General features: G+C 38.8%; 1 protein-coding gene across 1 annotated transcript; it reads left to right on the top strand.

Moving 5' to 3' along the window:
• The first annotated feature begins 1,384 nt into the window (after nucleotides 1-1,384).
• srpk1a (SRSF protein kinase 1a) lies at nucleotides 1,385-25,772 on the top strand. Its single transcript, XM_062998967.1, has 16 exons — nucleotides 1,385-1,452; nucleotides 5,934-5,988; nucleotides 8,259-8,386; nucleotides 8,558-8,666; nucleotides 8,764-8,851; nucleotides 10,246-10,333; nucleotides 11,262-11,368; nucleotides 11,627-11,792; nucleotides 12,096-12,121; nucleotides 13,083-13,299; nucleotides 14,084-14,395; nucleotides 15,220-15,320; nucleotides 15,904-16,011; nucleotides 16,193-16,262; nucleotides 21,243-21,335; nucleotides 24,733-25,772. The coding sequence occupies exons 1-16, from the start codon at nucleotides 1,440-1,442 to the stop codon at nucleotides 24,915-24,917; spliced, it is 1,866 nt and encodes a 621-aa protein (XP_062855037.1). The 5' UTR covers nucleotides 1,385-1,439; the 3' UTR covers nucleotides 24,918-25,772.
• Nucleotide 25,773: the final 1 nt, after the last annotated feature.

The raw sequence follows: 25,773 nt of genomic DNA on the forward strand, positions 1-25,773 counted from the left end.
GGTGTTTGAGGGAATAGTAGTCATACCAGTGGTGTAATTTGGGTGAATGTAACTCTTGGCATACATCAGCATTTACAGTATTTAGCAGATGCTATTAACCAAAGTAACTTAATAATTGTGATCAAATACAATTTGAACAGTTAAAGGATTAAGGGCCATGCACTGGGGTGAAACAGTGGCAACTTGACAGTGGTGGGGCATGAACTGGCCACCTTCTGATTACTAGTTCTTAACCACTAAGCTACCACTGCTCTTTGAAATTGCCTAAGAAAATGTGGCATGTGGTTTGACTTTATAAAATAAAACCAACATACAATATGCTTTCTGGGCCAAAGAAGAGAAGGACAATCCAGTGTAAAACAATTTTAGAGCAGCATATGCTTAAGGTAGAATTGTGTGTGTGTGTGTGTGTGTGTGTGTGTGTGTGTGTGTGTGTGTGTGTGTGTGTGTGTGTGTGTGTGTTAAAGATGTTCAGACTAATTTTGTGAGGACAGAATAGTGAGGTTGTGTAATTAAGGATTTGAGGAACAAATATTATTGGCATTTTCCCCATCTGAACTCCCCATAAGAACATGATGTTTATGCTTCGTCATTATGGCTGCTTAAGTGTAGTTTGATAGGCAAAATGGCAGATATGTCAGTTTAAAATTAAATCAGCCACACAATGTGCACAAACATTTAAATTGAGAAATGAGATTCTTAATGTTTAAAGAGTCTAATATTTTAAAATATTGGAGGTGCTTGATTAGCCTGTCTGCAGTCCAGACCTATTTTCTTGTTGAAAATGTGTGGGACACTATGAACTGCAAAATACAACAATAAAGACCCTGTACAGTTGTGCAGCTAGTTGGGCAGTTGCTTGCAGTAACAAAATCATGTTAATGACATGTCTCCCCAATACAATGATGTAAAAATGATAAATAAACCTATTTCTTTCACTAGCTTTGTGTAATCAGTTGTTAATATGGCAGGAATGTCTAAGAATGAGCAGGGCTGGTAGATTGGGTCCCCATAAATGCTCTGTTCAATTCATGGCTACGTCATTAAATTAAGGTTTTTAGATTAATTAAAATAATTAAAATAATAGCCCCACCGCCCCAAAATTATGGTGTCACTTCTAAAACCCGGGGCCACAAAAAGCTTCCAATTAAAAGAAACCTCACCCTAAAAAGCCTGACTACAAGCTAGACCTGCTCCTGTAGAAATAACGAGCTATTTGAACACGTCCTGAACCACACTATTCGTACTACGTAGTACGTTAGAACAGCTCGCTGATACGGTTGACGTGATGGTTTAACATACATGTTAGTAGGCTAGTATGCACGATTGCATAGCCAGGGGCGCACGTTAAACACACACTCACGCGCAGTGCAGCAGTGTGCGCGAGTCTAAAGCTGCGCAGGCGCGTGGAGCTCCGAGCCATCAACTACCGGGCCAACATGGAGAGAAAAGGTAATCTTTATTAACATCATATATACGTTTTTGTACATTTTTGTCTTGTTTTGCTGTTTTTATTGTCAAAATAAACGACATGCGAGTAAATTCAAGTATGTTATTTTGATATGTTGGGGTAATAAAGCATTTACCCCGATACGAGCGACCGGGCTGCCTAATGTCACAGCGTTAGCTTAGCTTAGCTTAGTTTAGCATAGCTTAGCTTACCGGACACCTAAGCAGGCGCATCGATTAGCCATTAGCTAGCTTGGTGTGATTATTCACATTAGACTCGGTTATATTTGGTGTTTTTTGCTAATGCTAACAGTGTTTTACATGCGTCAAAAATGTAACTGTATAGTTGGTAACGTGGAACTGGGTTAATTTTGTATTTATTAAAAAATGTGTTTGTAGATCGCTCACGTTGTGCTGTTCAACTTCAAGAATCTCACCATTCAGTCCTCGTTTTATTCACCACAGCTATCTTACATTGTTGCACTAATGTTCCTTTAGTTAAATAAGAATACAAATCCAAACAAGCAGATTATTCACAATGGCTTCTTAGGTAATTGTGATGGTTACATAATAATGGCCAAAATTATGTTCTTAATTACAGATCACAAACATAACAAGTTGTGTAAAAACGATTATTTTATTACTTTAAATAAACTGAAAACAGACATTTTTTGTATCTTACAAGTGAGAAAACGGCGAAAACACATAATAGCAGAAACCCAAATCTGAAATCAGGGGCTCTCTGTGCAGTGAAGCTAGTTTTAATTACATGTGCCCAAGGAAGTCACCAGCTCTAATCAGTCAAAATCAGTAACACTGAATTAGAGGGCTATGTAACTAAGTTAAATTACATTAAATAACTTACTACAACATCAAATCCACAATAAAAATTTGATTTATAATGCCATATTATTAGAAAACTCACAAACGTATTAAATGATTCCAATTTCTGAAAGTCTTTGGTTTTGACAGTGTATTATGTACAATCATTAACTCACAGATATCATTGCAATCCCAGAATATCTTAAAAATGTATAAACCTTTATCTTCAACTATGGCGTAGCAGGGAGTTGGATGTCAGATGACCAAATTCACTATCAATAAAGCAGATTTGGTGTGCTAGGAACTCCAGTCATGTTTAGGTAAAAGTTCTGTATTAATGAGACCCCACTTCTCTGCTATGTCTGGCATATTTGGGACAGCTGTAGCCTAGTGGATAAGGTAATGGACTAGTAATCAGAAGGTTGCCGGTTCAAGCTCTGCCTCTGCCAGGTTACCACTGTTGGGCCCTTGAGCAAGGCCCTTAACCCTCAGTTGCTTAGATTGTATACAGCACTAAGTCGCTTTGGATAAAAGCGTCTGCTAAATGTCGAAAATATAAATATAATATATAAATAATAGGATCAACATGACAAGTACTCCTGTCCTGTAAATCCTGAGATGAGTGACATTGTTTACACTGTAGCTCTGAGGATCTGTATCTGTATATAGTCAGACGTTATATATAATCGTCTTGTCCACTCCTACCAACTAAGCAAAAAAGGGGAATATAAACTTAAATTGTAATAAAATGAACATGTAACCTGTATTCTGATAAAATATATGTACCCTAAAACTAATTTTAAATTTAGTACATTTTAATTGCTACATGTCTAGCCAGTCATATCAAAAGAAACATTTATTGTTGCTTTTAAATGCCATAGATGTTAGTATGCAGCCTGTCTTGTTGATTGTGCCATTTTCTGTCAGTGTTTCTCAAACTTTTTTTTCCAGTTATAGTACTCTTTAAAAGTAAGCAAACTCCCGAGTCACCCCAGTCTAAGATTGATTAAAAAAGTACACCTTGCATCTCTCTGATGGCGAGCACACACATACATGCACACAAGTGGTTGTTAAAACAATTGGGTGTGGGCCAGTGATAGCTCAGTTGTTAAGGTACTGGACTAGTAAACAGAAGGTTGCCGGTTCAAGCCCCGCCACCACCAAGTTGCCACTGTTGGGTCCCTGAGCAAGGCCCTTAACCCTCAGTTGCTCATCGTGTTCCGCTCATTGTGTAAGTCGCTTTGGATAAAAGCGTCTGCTAAATGCTGAAAATGTAAATGAAAATGTAAATGTGACTTAATATTGATGGGAAACCTGAGCCTGAGTTGATGCACACAATCACTGGATGATCATGTTGACGGCCAGACTTGGAGTTATCTAATTCTGAAGGCTTTTGAAAAACTATCCAAGCTATTTTTTTATTTAAACTCTCCAAGCTATTAAAATAAAACAGCATTTGGCTATTTATGTCAGCCTTTATGTAGTCCCAGCACTGACATTGCAAGATAAAGGAAAAAAAAGCATTGAGGAAAGGGCATGTAAGAAATTTTGACTTTGTATGAGGTGACTTGTACTCTGCATTTCCATGATAAATGGTGCAACTATCGATTTTTGAAATGTTGATGAATTTTATTTTGTCATCAACTTCAGTATATTTTTTGACAGCACCCTGGTTGAGAAAAGCTTATCTATATGTCAACAAGCATAAACCGACAGAAAAAATGCAGCATGTTCCTATTTATTATATGTTCATCTGCTTTCCCTCAGAATGTTAGTCTCTTTGTGTTTGATTTTTGAAATCGATAAAGAGACACATTACAAGTCAAAGATTACTTGTATCCGTACATGCAGGGCTAGCTGGTAGACAGATTTAATTTAACATGATCTCGTGTATAATGAATTGCAAACCGACCAGAACTCCACATGCAAAGCATGCTGCTAAATGTCATTTTACTGTTACTGCTTTCACTTTTTGACTTTCTGACTCCATCCAGTTTATATTAACGTCTCAGTCATGCATGGATAAATTCATCTGTGGTGATGTTTTAAATGTTTCAATTTTATGCCACCTGGTGCTATATACCTCTCTCTTTATCTCTGCCCTGCTGTCAGCGTACTCTAAAAGGCACAATATGGGTGTTTTTACAACCCAAACCAAAACTGCTTCCTAAATTAGGCCACCCAGTTGACCTTACAGGCTTATCACCTGTTGCCTTTCAAAATGTTACTAAAGTGTTTCTATGCTAGCAAAAAGTTTTTAAACATGCGCATCCATTTTGAGAATTTAGTCATTACATAAAAGTTTAAATGGTTATTATATTTTTATTCAAAGCATTAGCTACACGATGAATCAACCTCATTCAGTCAGATGGAATTTCAATCAGATTGCCCTTAGTTAATTTGTATACTTCTGATTAAGGTGTGTTCATGAACGTTTTCTATTCAAATTGAGCTCTTGGTCCCAGTTATTAAGGGATTATAATGCTTGATGTAAACGTGGCTGCTGTTTCATATAGCCAGAGGATTTTGGACCTTTCTAAGTAAATTTGTCAAGGTGATTCAAAAAATGGAAGATGTTACCTAAGAGATAGCTGCCATTGGTTCAGTTGTGTCTCTTGGGTGTGTGAAAACTTTGCTAACTAAGATTGAGACTGTGCTGTTTTCTTATGACGCTTTTTAAAGTTACGTTATATGCTTTGCATAACTAACTTTCTTTAAAATATCCAAACAGGACCATTTCCATTTAATCTTATTTGGGACCGTTGTAGCCAAGTGGGTAGAACTTTTTGGACTGTTGAACAGAAGGTTGTGGGTTTGAATCCCTGCTCTGTCGTGAAGCTACTGTTGGGCCGTACAATGACTGACCCTGTGCTTTGACCCCAGCTAGCTGGGATACGTGGAAGAGGCATTCCATCTGTCCTATATTATTATAATGACAATAATATTTGCTGATGTTGCTGCCTTGTGGCTTTAATGTCTGGGAAAGGCTCTTGCCTGCTCCCATTTGTTTAACTTTTTAAGCTTCAATTCATTCGATTAGAGAGACAAAAAAAAGTTTTCAGTCTTTGTTTTTTATCACCCTATAATTACCATAAAACTAAAGAGTGCTGAGCTACCCTAAACACTGTAATGCTTATATAAAGGTAGTCTTAGCATGCAAGTGTTTTGTTTTAGTCAGCTGTTTTGTATTTCATATTTGTTTTCTTTTTTTTTTTTTTATTGTTATTCAAACATTATGCATTGGGCACCACCACCAGTGATGCTGTTGTACACGATGAAGTATATAGGATGTGGTTTAGATTTAGCAGGAAATCACTCATGTGCACATACAAACATTGTCCAACGAAAACAAGCCTGTTGTTACAGCAGTTATAAGCTAGTATGTCTGAAAAGTGACCAAATAGCTCACCAGTTTATTCATTGATGTGTGAATTAATAAAACTAAAGTGCAATTGTGTGTTAAATAATTTATTGTTTGCTTTTTTCTCTGTTTTAAAGCAGCATTTTTAAAAAATGGGTCAAAATATGTTGCAGTATAAACCAGTCTGATGATTTTTGTAGTATCAGTGCTGATAATCTTGGAGGCATTCTGTTGGGTAATTTTGTTAGCTAAACAGCTCTGCATGATTAAACTTTCTAAACTGGTGTTTTCCTCCTAACAGTTCTTGCACTCCAGGCAAGGAAGAAAAGGGGGAAGGCCAAGAAGGCAACCAAAAAGTAAGTTCAAAATCCTCCTGTACAAGCTTCTCCTCAGTCTATCGATTAGTGTTTCCCAAACTGGCCTTTAAGGCCCATTGCCAGTGCATACTGCTCATTCCCAGCTCTAAACATTTAGTGTTCTTGATTCCAGCTATAGATGTGTTAGAAAGTGGACAAGTAAAAATGTGGTCCTTGATGACCAGTGTATGACAGTCATACAATGAAAAAAGGAAAGAGTTGTTTTTCTAAGTTGGTGCATCTAACTTGCATGTGATGCATGCCATTCCGACAGTGTAATGAGCGTAATTTTGTGCGGCTTTGTGTTGTCTCATTTACCTTTTAAAATTTGAAATCGTTTGTGTCGTCAAAATAGAAACTGTAGTGAATGCATTCCATACCTTTTCCACTGCACTGCCATAAATACACAGGTTATTTCAAATTAATCAGCATACACACATTTTAAGCACCATGGCACACTGGTTTATTTTACTCTGGTTTGTATTTCGTATTCTTAGTGACCGTTGTTTATTATGAGCAAGTAAATAGAACCAGTAACTATTGTTTTCTATGGAGTTTCCAAAATGTGACAAGGTGAGCTATGCATCGAATGATTATTTGCACCATGGGGATGAAAACTTTGCCATGTACTTATAACCGATAACAGACCATGATTAGTTGAGGGTTAACAGATAAGCAACAAGCATATAACTTATAAAGCCCATCAAAATATAAAAAACATCGCTGTGTTTCAGATCATCAGATTACACATTTTGTTTATGGTTAAGCTATTTTTAATAAATAAACAGCGTGAGCAGAACCAGTTCAGCAGTCACAATGTAGATTTTATGCAAGTACTCCTGAGCCAATGGGGCTGTATTTATCTTAGTAGCATGACCGTTTCTTATACAACTGTCTTCAAGGCATTACACATGGGCTTTAAAGGTCATGCTCATTCAGCGGTGCATTCTGGCCTTGCCCTGAAATTTTCTCTGGATTCCCTGAATCTTTTCACAACATATATGGTAGCTGAAAGTGGTGAGTCACGAAACAATTCCTCGAGAAACTCGAGTAATTCGATTACTAAAAATCATGCATCAAAGTGTCATTTAATCCATACAACTATACACATCTCACAATGTTTTGCAAGGACGACTTTTACTTTTGCACAACGCGTTCACGCTGTGGGCAGGTGACATGAAGAAGACGAGGGCTTTGTCCGAAATCGCATACTTAAACAGTACATACTAAATTAGAGGCAGTGCGCACTGCTCAGTCAGAAGTAAGCTCTTTTAGTACGCAAGTATGATGTGTTTGCATACTCAAAAATGCCATCATCCGGGTACTTTTTGCGTACTGTTTAATGAATACTAGTGTGCGATTTTGGACACAGCCGAGATGTGATAGCACGGGCTGCAAAATTGAGAAAGAGAGAGAAAATGGCGATGGACGAACAAAAGAGACAGGCCAGAGAAAACGTCAGAAAGTGTCCAAAGTTTGGGATCATTTTAAGCTGAACAAAAAAACAAACAAACCGAAAACTCAGTACATCCATACCATCAGAGCATCTGTTTTTTGCAGCAGGAAACAGCATCAACATGAAGGCAAGCCTCAGTTCTGAGCATGTTGATATGCTTTTTTGAAGGCTTAGGCAAACACACATGTACATGCACACAAACGCCGGAGATACAATCCTGACAGAACTTTTTTTTTTTACAAATGCCACAAACCCTCTCAACAAAACATTAAAGGTTTATGTTCTGCGTGAGCTCTAACTGGAATTTTTGTTCTGAAAGTTGCACAAATTAAAGGCAATGTTTATTTATTATTGTTTATTATTATTTATGACTTAGTTTCAGGTTGCCTGTATACGTAAAAGTAAAAATGTGCAGTTTGTTTTAAGAGATGTCTTGTTTTATCTTATGTATTTATTTTTGCTCTTTATTAAAGTAAAAGTATTTCTTATCCGATTACTCGATTAATCACTGGAATAATTGTTAGAATACTTGATTACAAAAATAATCGATTAATATTTGCTTGCAAAGACTGAGCCTTTGGTGGATCCTTCTTTTATGATTCCCTTGGCTGTTAACAGTTCATCTGCTTATTGTGGAATGTTAAAAACTTTAGCTGGCCCTCTAGTGTTGTCTTACCATTGGTACTGCCTTTCTTACATTGATGTTCATGAAAATATAAGCTGTTTCTTTTTAATTTGACTTACCTGAATGTAATTTGTAAGAGATACTGAGGAATTGCACTGATGTGAGTTTAAACATCTTGTATTGTTCCAGGCCGTCTCATCACCCGAGAGGAGCCCCACAGCAGCAGTTACCTGCAGAACCTCAGAAGCAGGAACCTGATGAGGAGATTCTGGGCTCTGATGATGAGGAGCAGGAAGACCCTAACGATTACTGCAAAGGCAAGCTGCTCTTTAATGTTGGAAGCAATGCTGTTTATCATGCATCTTATTATTACCTGTAAATATAGGAGCTTCTGTTAACTGACCTGTAGAAAAATCACTGAGTCAGTTTGGAAAAGCTTGCAGCAAAGTTATTTGAGTTCTTATAATCTGCTCTTCCTGTTTGTCTAGGCGGTTACCACCATGTAAAAATAGGGGACCTGTATAATGGAAAGTATCATGTGATTCGTAAGCTGGGCTGGGGCCATTTCTCTACAGTATGGCTTGCCTGGGACATCCAGTAAGTCCTGTTGCAATTACACAGAGGGTTATGAGGAATTATTCAAACCCTCTTTCATTCCTTTACCTGCTTTGTTTTTCTCTTTGTCCCTGTTTAGAGGCAAGCGGTTTGTAGCTATGAAAGTGGTAAAGAGTGCAGAACATTACACAGAGACGGCCCTGGATGAAATAAAGCTGCTGAGATCCGTAAGTGCTTTCGCTTGTATGTAGCAAGACCGCCACTCACTTTCCCCTGAAATGCCCACAGTGACACTGTAAATGAGACGTGCATGGTGCTGTCAAGACATTTTGTAGTTCTAATGATGTTTTTGTGTTTTATTAACATGCACATTAGGCAAGTTCATGGTTGTTTCTACACCCACTCACTTCTCCCAATAATTAGAAGGCAGAAATGTCTGTAGGCATAATGTCCTATGAGTTTTGTTATTAATTTGTAGTAGAACAGTCTAATACTGTAGCTTACCACTGTAAATAATAATGCCTGGCAAAACTAGGCCATTTCTTTAAAACAAGCTACAATAGTTCACAATATTATAATTATTCACATGCAGGTTTGTATAAAATTGACTTCAGATTAAAACCACAAAGTTCTGTAACAGTTGTTATTTAGAGACTTGAGAAGAGAAATCCCAGCAGATAAATACAGTGGCTTCATTTAACTTTATTGCTTTGTTAGTTTGAGGGTAAATTACATCATATTAAAGAGCTACGCATCTAAAATGCATACCCGGTCTCCACATTTCACTGCTCACTAGCCATTTTTCTTGACAATGTTATACTGAATTCAACTATTCAGGGTTTTGTGAAACAATCAGTTTTACACAGACATTTCTGTGCTTCACTTTTGTTTGCGTCGTATGAACATATTGTGTCATTGGCGGCACTTTAAGAAGTTGAGCTCCAAACTGGGTCACAGTTCAGTAAGATGGAACTTTGAGCGCAGCAACAAAGGGAAAAAACAGGCGTCATAGCAGTCAATGTGCGCGGTGCTTGACGCTCAGTGTCGCGCAGCAGCTAGGTAAGCGGCACTGCCTCACTCCTTCCAATAGATGAAGTGATTTACAGAAGTGCAATGAAATTGAAATCGTTTAACATCAATACTCAGCCAATATTTCGCTACTGACAGATGAACTCTGTAGGCAAGTTACGTTGTCCTGCATGCATACAGAAAAGCTTTTTCTGGAACTTAACAAAATAAATGGGGCAGCACGGTGGCTAAGTGGGTAGCACTGTCGCCTCACAGCAAGAAGGTCCTGGGTTTGATCCCCAGGTGGGGTGGTGGAGTTTGCATGTTCTCCCAGTGTCTGCGTGGGTTTACTCTGGCTGCTCCGCTTTCCTCCCACAGTCCAAAGACATGCAAGTGAGGTAAATTGGAGATACGGAATTGTCCATGACTGTGTTCGATATAACCTTGTGTGAACTGATGAACCTTGCGTGATAAGTAACTACCGTTCTTGTCATCAATGTAACCAAAAGTGTAAAACATGACGTTAAAATCCTAATAAACAAACAAATAGAATAAATGTTGGTGCAGGCTATACTAATGTACACTTTTTGCTTTTCTCTTTTTGTTTGTTCAGGTTAGAAACACAGACCCAGAAGATCCAAACAGGGAGATGGTGGTTCAGATGTTGGATGACTTTAAGATCTCAGGAGTCAATGGAACTCGTATCCTTAAGGACTGACATTTTTGTGGATTGTTGACATTGTTGCTTTACGTTGGCAGTTGTGGTTACACTAAATGAGGGTGAAGGATTTGTTTTGCTAGTGGACACACAATAAATGGATAATAGTCAGGACCACTAATGCCAGTAATGTATTTAAAAATATAGCTGAAACATTTAAATATAAATATAGCACATAATAAGCTGGAGCACTGTAGCTGTGAAGCAAATAATAGTCATTTTTTTTCTAAATGACATGGATCTGTCAACATTGATAGCAACCAACTTTCTTAACACATTTGTTAAGAAGTTTTTATTGAACATCCACTGCTTTTAAAACACATACTAAACAGTGTGAAACTAGTGCGCTATCAGTGGTGTCATAAATATTCTGACCTAGTGTAGTGTGTTATGTGTGGTTTGATGCAGTGAAAAAATATGTATGTTGTTCATTTCAACATTTCAGGACGTCTAATCTGCCAAAAACAGTTCAAACAGACCACAATAAGTGCCGGTCAGAATAATTAACGCCTTTATTTTTGAAGTTTGACATCCCTGAATAATAACAAATTTGACTCGTTCTTTTCTCTCTCTCTGCTTTCAAGCACAAATAGTATTTACTTCTAGAGAATTTGGGGCCCATGTCAAATGTATTTAATAAACTATGTTAAACCTGTTCATAAATAATATTGGCTCCCGGTTGTGAAGTTGAAAGTTTAATATCACCTTAACAGAGTACTTCCTTGCAAAAAAGCTAGTCAAAATCTGTCTCCTGCACTGTAATGCCTAAACTGACTTATATAATCAGAATGGTCTTGTCAAGAGGTGCTTTGCTGTCAATTTTAGGGCTTTTTAAGATTTTGATACGTTCATGATTAACCTGTGATGACTTTAGTTACTTGTCAAGGTTCTTTCTTAACACAGCCTCTCAGATGTGTGCATGGTATTTGAAGTACTAGGACATCATTTGCTAAAGTGGATCATCAAGTCCAACTATCAAGGCTTACCCCTCCCTTGTGTTAAGAGCATCATTCGGCAGGTAACACCACCCATTCTTTTACAAACATCTCTCTGCGTGGCAATGATAGTCAATAAAAGTTGAAGGCAGCAGAATAGCTAAACAGACACGCCTTTGTTTTCAGTTCCTTGTCTTTACCAGAATGAAACAATAAGGTTCAGGTGGAAATGTAACTAGTTTGCTTTGCCTTTGTGTTTAATGGTTCATAATGTAGTGAATGCTCAGGGAAATATTGCTCATTGGGTAATAAAGAGCTCTTTGTGTTCTATACTGTTTTAGGTTTTGCAGGGCCTGGACTACTTGCACACAAAATGTAAGATTATTCACACAGACATAAAGCCAGAGAACATACTGCTGAGTGTCGATGAGTCATATATAAGAAAACTGGCAGCTGAAGCAACTGAGTGGCAGAAAGCTGGAGCTCCTCCTCCGTCTGGGTCAGCAGGTCTGTGTCTTACTGAATTTTTCTTACGTTTGCTTCTCTTACTCAGCCCAACAGCTTTTACTTCAGTCCAACCAGCTTTTTATTTTTAATCAGTTCATGACATATTGCGGTTAGGAAATGATTGATCTGTTATTTGTTTGTGAATTCTGTTTTGTGTTCTCTTTTATGTTTACTTTTATGGTTACACCCCCCCCCCACTCTAGCACAGCCAGTCTGATAACTTTCTCACAGCTTTGTTGTGTGTGCATGCATGCCCTTGAGATTATTGTGCTGATATGAACCTTTTCCTTTCTCTTGTTTCAGTGAGTACTGCACCAGTACCTAAACAAGTAAGTTTTGCTGAGGTTTTAAACTGTTTTTAAACAACTCAAATCAAGTTGGCCATCTTTGCTTGGAAGGCATTTTGTATTTAAAGTAATGATTTAGTTGAAAATCAGATGTACACAATATTCCTTAATGTCCTTTAATGTAATTAATCAAGGAAGATGTTTTACATTAAGCCATGTTTCTTGCTCCTATAGTTTTGCACTGAAGATACATTAAAGGCTTATCTAAATAACATTTAATGGGAGTCTGTCACACCAAACAAATAAATTCAGATCATAGTAAAAATAAAATATTAACAGACAGCATGATTTGTAAATCATTTTCTCTTTTGTATTTGAGAAAAAAAGAACAAAGACAGCATTTTTAAAGTTCAAACTATTATACTTGGGTGGTGCAGTGGTCTATTGCACTGGCAACCACCACTAAAATCTGTGTTCGAATCCCAGCCGGACTCTTACACATTTGTGATTGGCTATATCTGACAGAATGGATGGCCTAGGGATTAGCTCCCTGTCCAGGGTGTGTTCCTGGCTCGTGCCCAGTGTGTTGGGTGGAACTGGACCCTCCCTGACCCCGATCAGGATAAAGCAGTGGTAAAAATGAAATGAACTGTATTGTTCTTTGTATTTAAACTCTCATTCTAAAATTGATGGCTGCAAAACAATTTGAAAGGTGAACTTGTTTTTTGGTTGAACACCTATTTGAATATTTTTTTGGTCTAAGAAAAAACTACCCATTTCTATTTCTAGAATGTACTTTAATAAAGACTCGTTGAATCGAATTTTACAGATATTAATTTGCAAGTTGCTCTTGTTTTTTTCCTTAAAGACTATAAGTACATAGATTATAGTAACCCATAATCTCTGAATTTAGCAGTTTTTTTTATTTCTTAATATTTCTCTTCAAATAAACATTTGTTCAGTATTGCACTGTCAGTTCATTTAACCTGCCTTTTCCCTTCAGGCACCCAAAATGTCAAAAAACAAAAAGAAGAAGCTGAAGAAGAAGCAAAAGCGGCAAGCAGAGCTGCTAGAGAAATGCATTTTGGACCTGGAGGAGATGGAAAAGGTGCCTGAGGGGGCAGAAGAAGAGGAAGATGATCCACAGTCTCCAAAATCACCTAGATGCCCGCCTTTAAGACGGGCGTCTATCCAGGACATCGGTGAAGAAGAAGTAAATGGTTAGTTTTGCATTTAAACTGGAGCAGTGTCATTTATATATTTGTTTGTATAATGTGTGTTTGATGTGAATGTTTTGATTGGAAACAAACATTAATGAGCACTTTTGACAATGTTAGTATCAAAATGTTGTTCATTTTATTTTTATAAACCATGTTATTCTGTTGTGTTTCGCTGGGTCTGGTTTCATTGGAAAATGCAGGGGGCAAGGCAGGAATACCCTGGACAGGGTGCTTATCCATTGTAGGGCTTTGACCAACTGCTTCAGACATAGTCATGTCTGTGTAGACGTCCGGCCAGCCAGTAGCACTGCTGAGATTCCAGCCCGGATCTTAGTTGTAGCCTGCTGGTTAGGGTACTGGACTAGTAAGCAGAAGGTCACTGGTTCAAACCCCACCACTGCTAGTTTGCCACTGTTGGACCCTTGAGCAAGGCGCTTTGGATAAAAGCGTCTGCTAAATGCCAAAAATGTAAATGGTGGGATAGCACAATAGACCACTGCACCACCTGAGCACCCAGGTCAAAATTTTTGTACTGGATTTACTTATGCATATTCAGATTTAACATAAATGTAGGTATACCCCCCACTTTGCGTCACTGATGTTCTACTGCGTCGCAGTGCTGCCGGTCTGAACGTAGGGTAAGGCTGTTGGGTTAAATAATTGTGCCGTGAATAAAATCCTTGATTTTGTGTTGTTTGGATTTAGTCAGTAAATTTAATATGTAGCTCTTTATACACCAGAGGTATAACTCTCTGTATGTCTCTCTTTTCTTCTCTTCACAAAGACAAACCCAGAGAGCGGCTAACCTCGGGCGCCTCCGACGAGCTCAATTGCAATGGCCACCTGCCCAGCAGCCACACTCCTCCTGAGGAAGAAGTAGACGAAGAGGAAGGGCAAATGCAACTGAAACAGGAGGACCAACACAATGCTAATGCGGGACCTTTAGAATATGGGCTTAAGAACCCCTACGAGTATGAGTACTGTAATGGGGCCTGCTCTCCTGAACCAAGTCAGGGATGCCATAGTAACGGAGACGTGAGAGAAGAGGATGAGCAGGGAGCTCTGCAGGGACAGCCAGACCAAGCCAGTGAGAATGGTCAGCCAATTCAGAAATTCATATTGACTGTTTCTGTATCGCAATATTTGCTTTTTGTGAGGTTGTATTAAAAATACCCTGTACAGAACAACAATCCATTTTAGGGCTTGGGCTGAAAAGCCTCGTCAGGACAAAAGCATGACTCCAAAGAGCCCTGTTGGAATCTGTTATCTTCCTGTTGGAAGATAATTAAAAGATGATATCATTTAAAATTAAATTACCATGTGTTTCTAGAATTGCATAAGGCCATTTGGCCAAAAAGAAATTCTAATATGTTAGTTTTATTTGAGTTATTTCTTTGTTTCGGCTGCCACGGTGGATAATTCTGGTCCACATACCTGATTTGTCACAGTTGTACACCTGATGCCCCTGCTGACGCAACTTTCCTTATTTATTTGGGCTTGGAACCATCACTAAGAGCACATCGGCAAGCACCTGACAATTGCTAGACTGTTCAGTGATAATATGCTAGCGTTTTTTATTGCTGCGTCACCTGAGTGCCTGTTTGATTAAAATGATAAAATTTTCAAATATTTCCATGTGTACTGTTTGCCTTCAGTACTACAATACTTCTGTGTTGAATTAGGTTTGATACCCATAGTGTGAATGAATATTAGCTTGAAGGTTATTTTCCTCTTATGTTAGTCCAGACTAAGGTTGGTTACAGATTACGTTGAAAAGATCATATGGACAATCTAATAACAGTCAGAATTGTTTAGAAAAATGTGCATATAGCCACAATGTTGACAGGATTTGTCTAACACCCAGAACTTCTGACTTAATCTCTTTTCTTTTTGTTTTTCTTTTTTTTGTTTTTTCCACAGCCAAGCCGACAGCAGGCAACCTTCTAGTCAATCCCCTGGAACCACTGAATTCAGACAAGATCAAGGTCAAGATTGCTGACTTGGGCAATGCCTGCTGGGTGGTAAGAATCTTTCTTTTCACCTTTATAGCTCGCTCACAGCCAGCATCTTTTACTGTGTCAGCACTAAATCTAGAGACCGCTAGATTCAGTGGGCTGTTGATGTGAAGTTGCATAAATAATTCAAAGGTTTAACTGAGCTATCCACTGTCCATGTTTTCAGCACTGATTGTCAGCTTGCACAGGATAGGATACCATTGAATACTAACACCACAGCAGAAGCTGTTACATAACTCGCTTTAGGAAACTGCCAGAACATTGTGTGTATTTCATGTTTTCTCGGGTGGAGCAGCAGTAAAGTACGCTAGCACACTACTGCTGAGATCTGGGAATCCAGGGTTTGAATCTTAGTTGTGCTATAGACCGGTCCAGTGTATGCATGGACATGATTGGCTAATGGGCCAGGAGTTGGCTGAAACTTTAGTCATTACGATGCACCCTTGCCAGTGTGCTCTTAATGCCGGTCCCAACCCAGTGCGGACTAGAGTCGCTATGGCGACCCCTATGTACGAGAGCATCTAAGAGCAAAGAAACTTTGTGTGCCATCATGATTAATCTAAACAAGGATTGTTGGATTTTGTTGCAGCACAAACACTTCACTGAGGACATTCAGACACGGCAGTATCGCTCTTTGGAGGTGCTGATTGGCGCAGGTTACAGCACACCAGCAGATGTATGGAGCACAGCTTGTATGGTAAGATTCACTTGTTACACACACAATACTGGTGCGTATCGTGTCACTGTGTTACAAATGTGCTGTATGACCACAGGTTTGTGGACACCTTGCAATCAGATATCTTATAAATAAACAGCACAAATATTGAATTGCAGACCTGCCAACCTTGAAAGAATTTTATGAGTTTTTCTTTCTGCAGGCATTTGAACTGGCCACAGGGGATTACTTGTTTGAGCCCCACTCTGGTGAAGATTACTCTCGAGATGAAGGTACAGCATTTTGCTCAGCTATTTACTTTGTTCTTTACTTCCCTTTCTAACTGAAATAACACTTAGCCCTCTGCTGATGCTAGTCATTTTTGCTGTTGGGGTGCTAAAAGCTGCAGCTGCACTGTCAGAGAAAACTGTTCCATAGAGGGCTAGCTTCAGCTGAAGGCTAAGCATAATCTCATTAGTTGTTTAGTGCATAAATGCTTACTGTGAGGTTTGTAGTTCAGCTGTAGCTCTGCCATGATAGATAAATGAAGCTGTAGAATACTTGACATGTAGATGTATGCATTAGAAGAAGATTTAGATTTGATGATGAATTACGAGCTTAGATGTCATTGGGGCTGCATGATTACTGACCTCGCTCTCCAACCTCAGTTAATTACAGTGTACACACTTGAGTGTAATTACAATATTTCAATGATTTATTATAAAAAGATTTAACAATCTGAACGTCAAACATTGCTTATCTTATCTGATCTATAATAAATACGCATAAGTATAAATGCATGTGTATCAATTACACTTTAACACAAACATTAACACATAACATTTTGGCATTGTAATCTCTCTCTGCCCACACAAAACAGAATAATAGCAGGCTACACACTTCAATATATTTCAAAAGTTAACTGCTTAGTTTATAGTTACAGATATTTCTTAAAAGTGTATGAACGTGTACGATTAGTTATGCCTGTAATCCAGAATTAAGTTCTATACCGTAACAAAAAATATGAATGTAAATGTTCATGTTGCGATGACGGTGATGTAAAATAATGTTAAAATAATTCAAAGTCCAAACATTTGAGCGGTTAACGAGAACGCTACTTTACATGTCACACAAGCTCAGTGCAAAACTCGAGCACAGAAACGGTACAAATCCGATCTATTCCCTACACACTCGCTCCCTACGCCCTATAGTGCACATAACATTCTTAAATGGCCAGACAATATATTTTATAATTCACATTACACGACAGGTGAGACGTTCTTTTTTCTTAATATAGCGCTTTTATTTAGGAAAAAATAGTTCTTACATAGGCAGGAAAATCTATGGCAGACAAGAGTCAGAACAGCGGATTGGGCGTAACGTTATTATTACTGTTTGCTCCTTTTTCTCAACACTTGTGCTCGATTTACACTGAAGATATATTTAGTAAATAAGTACATGTCCGCGGGCATGCACGCGCTTGTGTTCATTTCCGGTTGAACTGATAAAAAAATGTTGATTTTGAAAAATTAAAAGACGAGCCGTTTTTCAGTTTCTGCTTGTTAGCGCACAGCTAACGCTAGCCAGTGTGGCTCTTCACTCGTCTCTCTGTGTTATCACCAGTGAGCACACAGCCAATCGGCGAGCTCCAACCGCCTACCCCTCCCACCCCTCCCTCACTGTGGATGCGCGCATGTCCTAAAGTCTCAGTTTTCAAGGTAAACCTGAAGCAGAAATTTGGCGCTTCACATTTAAAAAATATCGTCACCATTTTTGAATACCGTCACCATTTTTGAATACCGCGGTATACGGTAATATCGTCATACCGCCCAACCCTACACCCTGCTAATATCAACACCCTCCAACTCAAGACGTGGACTCCACAAGACTGTGGAATCTGGTACCAGGATATTACCAGCAGTTTCTTTATGTTGTATACTCTGCAAGGTGAATCATCTTAGTTTATCCTGGTGCCATCTATTCCATTCGGCCATCCACATGACCTCCAGGTGAACAGAATTCATGTGACCAGTCGAACATCTTCCACTGGTCTGTTGCCTGTGCGCCAGTCAATGGTGTTTTTGTCAGTGGACATGAGCAGGGGCATTTTGGCTGGCCTTTAACTATGCAACCATATACACAGAAGTGTTCAGTGGGACTGTGCGTTCTGACACGTTAACCTTATCACCAGTATTACAACAATCTGCCATGCTATTTGAGCCACAGTAGCCCTTCTTTTGGTCCATACCAGATACCAAAGCCTTCATGTCCTTTGGCATTTAATGGGTCTTAGCTGGCCAATAGTTTGTTGGCAATTTGTGGCCTAGTCTATCTTTGGTTTCGGAGATAGTTCAACCCAGTTGTCTGGCCATAACAATTAAGTCATTTAGGTCTTCATAACTAATTGTATCTGCTGCATTCAACATGTGGAGCTCAACATTTAATAAAGCCTTGACGGTGACATCCATAGTTGTGGGGGGTGGTCCTAACATTTAGCTAACCAGTGTATAAGCTGATATTGTTTATGTTTACGCTTTTATTGTAACCAGTTAACTAACATCAGCTAAGCTCACCAATATTACTACATATTATTTTAAAATTTACTGAGGAAGCTAAGAGTGGTAATATGGATTCGTGCAGCCCCACTTTACGTACTCAGTATCTGAGGGTCCATAAGTAGTAATTAATTATTAGCTTGCTTGTTTTTATGCTGTACTGAAATGTATTATTACAAGACTAAAATTATATATATTTTTTGTATTCCTGTGTGTTTTTCCCCTCTAACACTCAGAGCGATGTTTCTCCACATAAGTTTGAACCTATTTTAGCACTTTCTCTTTCTCACACTGCCATTTCTCTCTCACTCAGTTCTCGCCCCTTTTTCTGTCTTTGTGTCAACCTGCTTTCAACACCTGTTTTTTAACCAAACCACATAATCATAAGCTTTGCAGATCAAAGGTCTTAGATCTTAGGTGTTGTGTGAATGATGTTCTGTCTTACTTTATTTTCAGTTTTTATTTTCAGTTCTAAGTAAAGCTGTGCACATTTGTGCATACATCAATCTTCTGTTCTGATGGCATTTGACCATGTGATTCTTAATTTCCATTTCATGCTTGAATTTTTTCCCTTCTTGTTAATCCCTTACAATTAAAGCTTTACAAAAAACAAAAACGCCAACCGTTCATTTAAGACCTGACAGGCTGTATAAAGGCTGCAGATTTTTGTGTTTTTTTGTAGTGCTTTATACACATGCCACTACATAGTGGCTCAGTGGGTAGCACTGTAGCCTCACAACAAGAAGGTCCTGGGTTCAATCCCCAGGTGGGGTGGTCCGGGTCCTTTCTGTGTGGAGTTTGCATGTTCTCCCCGTGTCTCCGTGGGTTTCCTTCCACAGTCCAAAGATGTGCAAGTGAGATGATTTGGAAATACAAAAATGTCCATGACTGTTTGACGCTAAACTTATGAATCTCGTTTAACGAATAACTACCGTTTCTGTCATGAATGTAACCAAAGTGTGTAAAACATGACGATAAAATCCTAACAAATAAATAAATACACATGCCACCATGATGGAAACATTTATTTGACCTTCCAAGGACCCCAGCTTGAACAGATTTATGGAAAAGCCAAAAAGAATACATGCTGGACTAGTATGTATGTATTTACATCATTTGTATGTTTTTTGTTAGAAATTACATGTGCACGTGCTAAATGCTGCAATGCAATCGTCCCGGTCTCAATGTATGGCTAACAGATTGTCTCATTTGTCTTGTTCTGCATTTATTTTGTCTAAGACCATGCTAAGTGTCTTTCTTCTCTGCTTTTTATAATTATTACCTTGACAAATAAAAAACTTCTGTTGTTTTTATTTAAAGTAAGAAAGCAGAGTAAGAAAGCAGAGTAATTGCATTGTATAGAACATGTTGCAAGGGTCAACAGTAATACTAGTAATACAATTTGTCTCCTTGGTTGTTATTTGAAGGTCAGCAGCAATCTGCTGAACATTGAGCGCTGCAGCAAGCGTTCAAAACCGAACTAATGTGCGTGATGCCTAGGGTAGTGCAGTGGTAAGACAAGCGGCACCGCCTTGCTCCATAGGATACAAGGATACAATGAATCAGCCATGCAGAAGTGGTTTGTTGCGTGTCATGTTAATGTGACCTAATAGGTGGTGTGTGGTTTAAAACACAGCCACTCACAGCCAGTTTGCTGGCCCCTCTCTTTCATTTGCACCCTGATTAAGAGAGTTAGAAATATTCTTTGCAATGTCATATGAGTGAAATACATTTTGTTCACTTCCCCAGTAGTTTAGTGATCTCCCTGGCAGCCAAGCTAACAGTGCCAGCCCCTAAAAGTTGCAAAGAATCATGACGTTACACAGCACAGTGTTCTTCCTGCTGTTTTCTTTTCCACCTATAAAAATATTTGTACAAGATGCTGGCTTGTTATTTAAACCGTCACTGTCTATATGTTGAGCTGATTACCCAAATACTGCTTTTTAATCATCTGGCATGTCGTTGCTTTTCATCTTGCTTTTGTCATTCTCTCTCCATCTCTTTCACTCTCAATTCTCCTGTCCTGCTGTTGGTTGTCTCCAGACCACTTGGCTCTGATCATTGAACTGTTTGGTAGAATTCCTCGTCACTATGCTCTGAGTGGGAAATTCTCACAGGAATACTTCACCCGAAGAGGTACGCGTGCTGCGTCAGCAAAAAACCACACTGGGTCTGATGGTAAAGTAAAAGGGTTTTGAAGCTTTTTTTGGCAGCAGACATTCCAGGCATCTCTAAACACAGACTCCTTTTATTTCTAAATTCCTAAACTAATTTAGTTTCCTTCTCTTGTTAAAAAAATGATGTAAAATGATTAATTTGGCAAAAAGCTTGCTGTTAACTGCAGTAAGCAAATACAAATGTGGCTGATGGTTGGTTTTAAAAGGCACTTGAACACCCATTAACAGCAACCAGAAACTGTACACTGCTAGGTGAGGCCTGTTTAGGACATTCCTCTTCACTGAGATTGGCTTGATTAGTAACTGGTATGGCAAAAACATTTACACTGCTGTTGTCTGCTGTCAGAACCATGCTGCACACTCCCTGTTTGCTTGCTGCCTTCTGTCACCCAGGGTGGATAAATGATCATCAGTTGTATTTGATCAATTTGTTTGTTTGTTTTGTCCACCTTCCCTCTCCCTCATCCTCCCTCCACTTTCCTCCACCTCCCTCCAATGCCTTCACAACACCCTCGTATTGTGTGACCATGCAAAATGGTAGACCACATTGCTTTGATCATTGAGCTGCTGGGGATGGTCCCACGCAAACTCATAATGGCCGGGAAATACTCCAAGGACTTTTTCACCAAGAAAGGTAACTCATTTCTTCCTATGATTTATTGCCAGTTGGGGAAATTTCTGATTCCAGAACCTTACTGTAAAGGCCAAAAGCCTGAAACCAATAATTAGCGTTTCTGTTTTCCATTTTTTTTTTTATTTAATACAAAATTTTTATTGCATAATCAGGATAATTTAAGTAAAAATCACGGATTCTTCACAAATTCATTAATTTCAGTATGTCAGTGCTGAAAAGTAAGTAAAGCACATTAGTGTAATTAACCGTCACATCCTCTGTACTTATCTATTACATCAACGCACTTGCTCAGATGACTTTGAGCATGTACATTTGATTTCACCATCAGAAGCTTGTTCACATGATTAAATATGGCTGTACCAAATATTAGAAACATTAAAAATCATGTCAATGTTTTTAGAATTTTTCGAATTCAACTTTTTTGCTCATTATATGTAATTGTTATGCTAGTTCACTAGTGGTCAGACTGGCAATTTATGTATGGAGAGCCCTGCTCTTTGTAGTCATGGAAATAAAAAAGGCTTATGGTGACAAACCATTTCATGTTGGTAGGATTTTGTTTTTGGTGTGAGTATACATATATAATATATACACCAAAATTGACTGTCCTTCGACATAAGTTTCAAACACTGATGCTCGCCTACAAAGCCAAAAATGGACCAGCTCTAAACTACCTTTGTACCATGCAACCTCCGAGCCACTAGTCTCGCTCGACTTAATCCTCCACCCAGAAATCGAGGAAGACAAGCATCAAGGCTCTTCTCTGTACTTGCAAGTGGTGGAACGAGCTTCCCTTGTCTGTCTGAACATCTGAGTCTCTGTCTTCAAAAGACGATTAAAAACCTTCCTCACCTCTTTACTAAGCACTTAAGCTGACATGTACTTACTAATGCTCATTTATTTCTTGCAAAAACAAATTCTAACAGGGTTTCAGCTCTGGATAAATGCCGAAAATGTAAATAGAACCTATTTAAAGCTGATTTTCCATTAAAAACCTGTGTAAATACAAGGTTAGTTTTGAATGGTAATGACTTGTGTGGTATGGTCGTTGACTGATTCACATGTTTATGTAACCAGCATAAACCATAATCGCTATTTCAGCATCTTTAACATTTGATCAGGGTTGTGTGAGGTCTGCCTTTCCTAGAATCATGGACAGAACTGCAATTCATTGCGGGGGCTCACTCATAACTATCTGCTAAAGGGAGACCAGGCTTCCACTTGCCCCCTCTGTGGAGAAAGAACCTCTGTTAAACACACTCTACGCATGCCAATAACACCAGAACAAAATTTTACAATACAAACAACTACAAAGAAATCTTCATTTCAGTCCCCCCAAAAAACTGCTTAAATTCTTAGAAGCAGTAAGACTTAAAAAAAGCCATATAAGATATAAAAACAAAAACAATTGAACTCTACACTCTCAGTTACTAAAACACCCTAATTCATATAAAGTCTCTTCATAAATTCTTATGAAAAAAACTAATCGAACCCCACTTCTACTTTTTAAAGATGGAATTTTTATTCAGCCATGACAATAGCCATAGCAGCTGACATGGCGTTAAGAATAAAAAAACATCGTGGGAGCTTTGGTTATCCCAGTCCCTTCTTACTGTCCCAGTTAATTGCTATCAGTTTTCTCACAGCTGTGACTCTGGGGTGCTTTAATACATATGCTGATGTGGTACTTTGACGGTTAATACTTGCATGTTTATTCCTAAGGACTGCAGCCACCCTTCACAAAATACACGTTTTGCCTTTCTGTTTACTGTAAGGCTGGGCACGTATTTCCGTTTACCCCAGCGTTTAAACCTTTCACATGATGCATGCTTTCTGCTGGCTGTGCCACTGAGCGCCAGGCTTGAAAACAACCACAGTATTATTGACTGACAGAATTGACAGTTTATTCACATGCAGGTTTGTATGACGTATCTTAGTTAAAAACTGAAAAGCTCTGTATCAGTTCTTTTAACAGTTTTATGTTTTCCCATCTCTAAATGGCAACTAAGAAAGTGAATAGTTAGCGCAAAGCAGTTGTGTGACAGATCATATTAATGCAGCCTTAGAGAGCTCATCAAATCTGTGCCATTTTGCACCACACTTCATAGATCTGATCTGACATGGGGAAAAACAAGACTGACATGTTAGTTGGCTGCATTACCACTAGGTGGTACCAGTATAACGTCATCCAAATGGGCTGTGTTGGTTTCATTGCTTTACTGTTGTTCCTCCTTGTCTTGATGAGTAACTGCAGTCTTGTACAAAAGTTTTAAGGAGCTTGCAAAATCGCTGCAGGCCATGTGTAGGTGGGTGGGGGGAGCAGATACCTGTTAAAGCACCATGTAAATTATCTTAATCTATAATATTGTGGGCAATTATGATTACTGATTATTAGAAAACAATAATTCACTCAAGTTGGCCTGTTAGGAAATTACAGTCTGCTCCAGAATGATTGGCATCTGTGGTACATTCTTGTATAAATGGTTGTGAACAGTGCCTGAGGTTAGTTGTTTTATGAAAATATGAACAACATATCAAATATGAACATGAACCACATGCCCTAGTTAGTAGCATTGCTGCAAACATAGCAGCACAGTCTTTTCCTGGAATGCTTAAGATTCATGAGATGAAGAGCATTTCTTTTGAATACAGAAACATTCCAGATCTTTTAGATTCCTATGAACTTGGACACTGGTGTTTTTCTAACGGAACAGCCATCCACGATCTTAATGCAGTAAAGTACAGGAGTGTAAAAGCCACCATTGTTGTACCATATGTAAATAAGTAGACAGTAAGAAACCGTTTGGGGTTTGGTCCACACTGCTGCACTAAATGTGATTTTTTTTTGTGAATAGTTGTTGCAGCACAGGGCTAACGGAATAAATCTGCACCATGAGATGGCACTCATTAGGTACGAGTGCTGCATGTCATTCATTCTGCTCAGTTAGCATTGCCCCAATTAGAACTATTTTTTGTAGCTTATGTTTTCTCATCTTATCCCTTTCCCTGGGCAGCACAGTGGCTCAGTGGGTAGCACTGTCGCCTCACAGCAAGAAGGTCCTGGGTGCGTGTTCTCCCCGTGTCTGCATGGGTTTCCTCGGGGAGCTCCGGTTTCCTCCTACAGTCCAAAGGCGTGCAGTCACAAAACAATACAGACATTACTTTAGGTTTACTTATAAGGTTTACAGCCTTATACAGTATATAGTTTTATGAAAAAGCCTGCAGTTAGTCGGAGAGTTCAATAATCCTTCATGCTTATTGCTAATTTTGTGAACAGTGTGAATTGCTATTCTAGTATGTATACATTTGATTGATCCATATTGTTTGCATCTGGATGAGGGTGTCTAGAAGGGGAGGTCTATTAGTAGTGCGAGTTCTAACTGTGTAATCTGTGCAGGTGACCTAAAGCACATTACCAAGCTGAAGCCATGGGGTCTGCTGGAGGTGCTGCTGGATAAATACGAGTGGCCACAAGAGGACGCCGATACCTTTGCAGACTTTCTGGTCCCCATGTTGGAACTGATCCCAGAGAAACGAGCCACAGCTGCCGAATGCCTGCGCCACCCCTGGCTCGCCCTCTAGTGGTTTGATCAGACCACTACAGCTCATTTTTCTCCACGTTCACTCGCAGAAAGACTGCGTCACATTTCCAGTTTGAGTGCTCACCTAAATACTACTTGTACTTACTTGTTGTGTGCGGTTTCTTGTGTGTCTCCCTTTCCCTGGTTTTCATCCTGAGACTTTTTTTCCCTGAAGCGGGGTTCTTCCTCACATTTGACTATTCACCTTGATTTGCACAGCACAGTTTTAGGGAACATCTTTTGTAGTATTTCAGCTGTGTGCTAGCTGCTGAAAGACCAGTCCTGTATTTTGCTACACAAGAGGTTTCTCATTGAAAATTAAGGTTCATGAAAAGCCACGTCCAATGGGGCATTTTGTTTTCTAGATGAAGTTTTCTAGATTTGAGAATATGCACAAAGATAAAAGGAAAATAGAAGTGTGAACAGGAACTGTTAGGCTTACGATAGAACTGTAGAAATAGTTTGTAGTTTTTTCAGAAAATGCCATACCACTGTGTATACTGTTGTTACAAGTGTTAGCTACCTTTTTGATTGTGTTGTGTGGTAAGTCATTTTTTTTGTTCATATTTGTCTATACTTGTTGAAAGTTTGGCTTTCTCACAGTTTGGTTGATGATGCTCACACAGCATCCATGCCGTGAGTACCTGTTTAACACCTCTGAAAAAAAAAAAAAGTGAATAAGGGATCCAGTGTGCATGTGCGCGTGTCGTGTCTGTGTATATATGTGTACCAAAGAGTTTGCCTTGATCTGTATATTACAGCCATGTACAGTTTTTAAAGAAATCCTACTATTGTTAACTAAGATTATTTAGTTGGTTGGAAATGTTTTAATAAAATATCTGGAAGATGGGTGCAAT

The sequence above is a fragment of the Trichomycterus rosablanca genome, chromosome 7 (assembly GCF_030014385.1).
Source record: "Trichomycterus rosablanca isolate fTriRos1 chromosome 7, fTriRos1.hap1, whole genome shotgun sequence".
NCBI classification, from domain to species: Eukaryota; Metazoa; Chordata; class Actinopteri; order Siluriformes; family Trichomycteridae; genus Trichomycterus; species Trichomycterus rosablanca.

Excerpts from the sequence above, each read along its gene's own strand:
- srpk1a (XM_062998967.1), top strand. Across the intron at positions 5,989-8,258 it reads GCCAAGAAGGCAACCAAAAA|GCCGTCTCATCACCCGAGAG; the intron begins GTAAGTTCAAAA and ends GTATTGTTCCAG. Across the intron at positions 10,334-11,261 it reads CTCAGGAGTCAATGGAACTC|ATGTGTGCATGGTATTTGAA; the intron begins GTATCCTTAAGG and ends ACAGCCTCTCAG.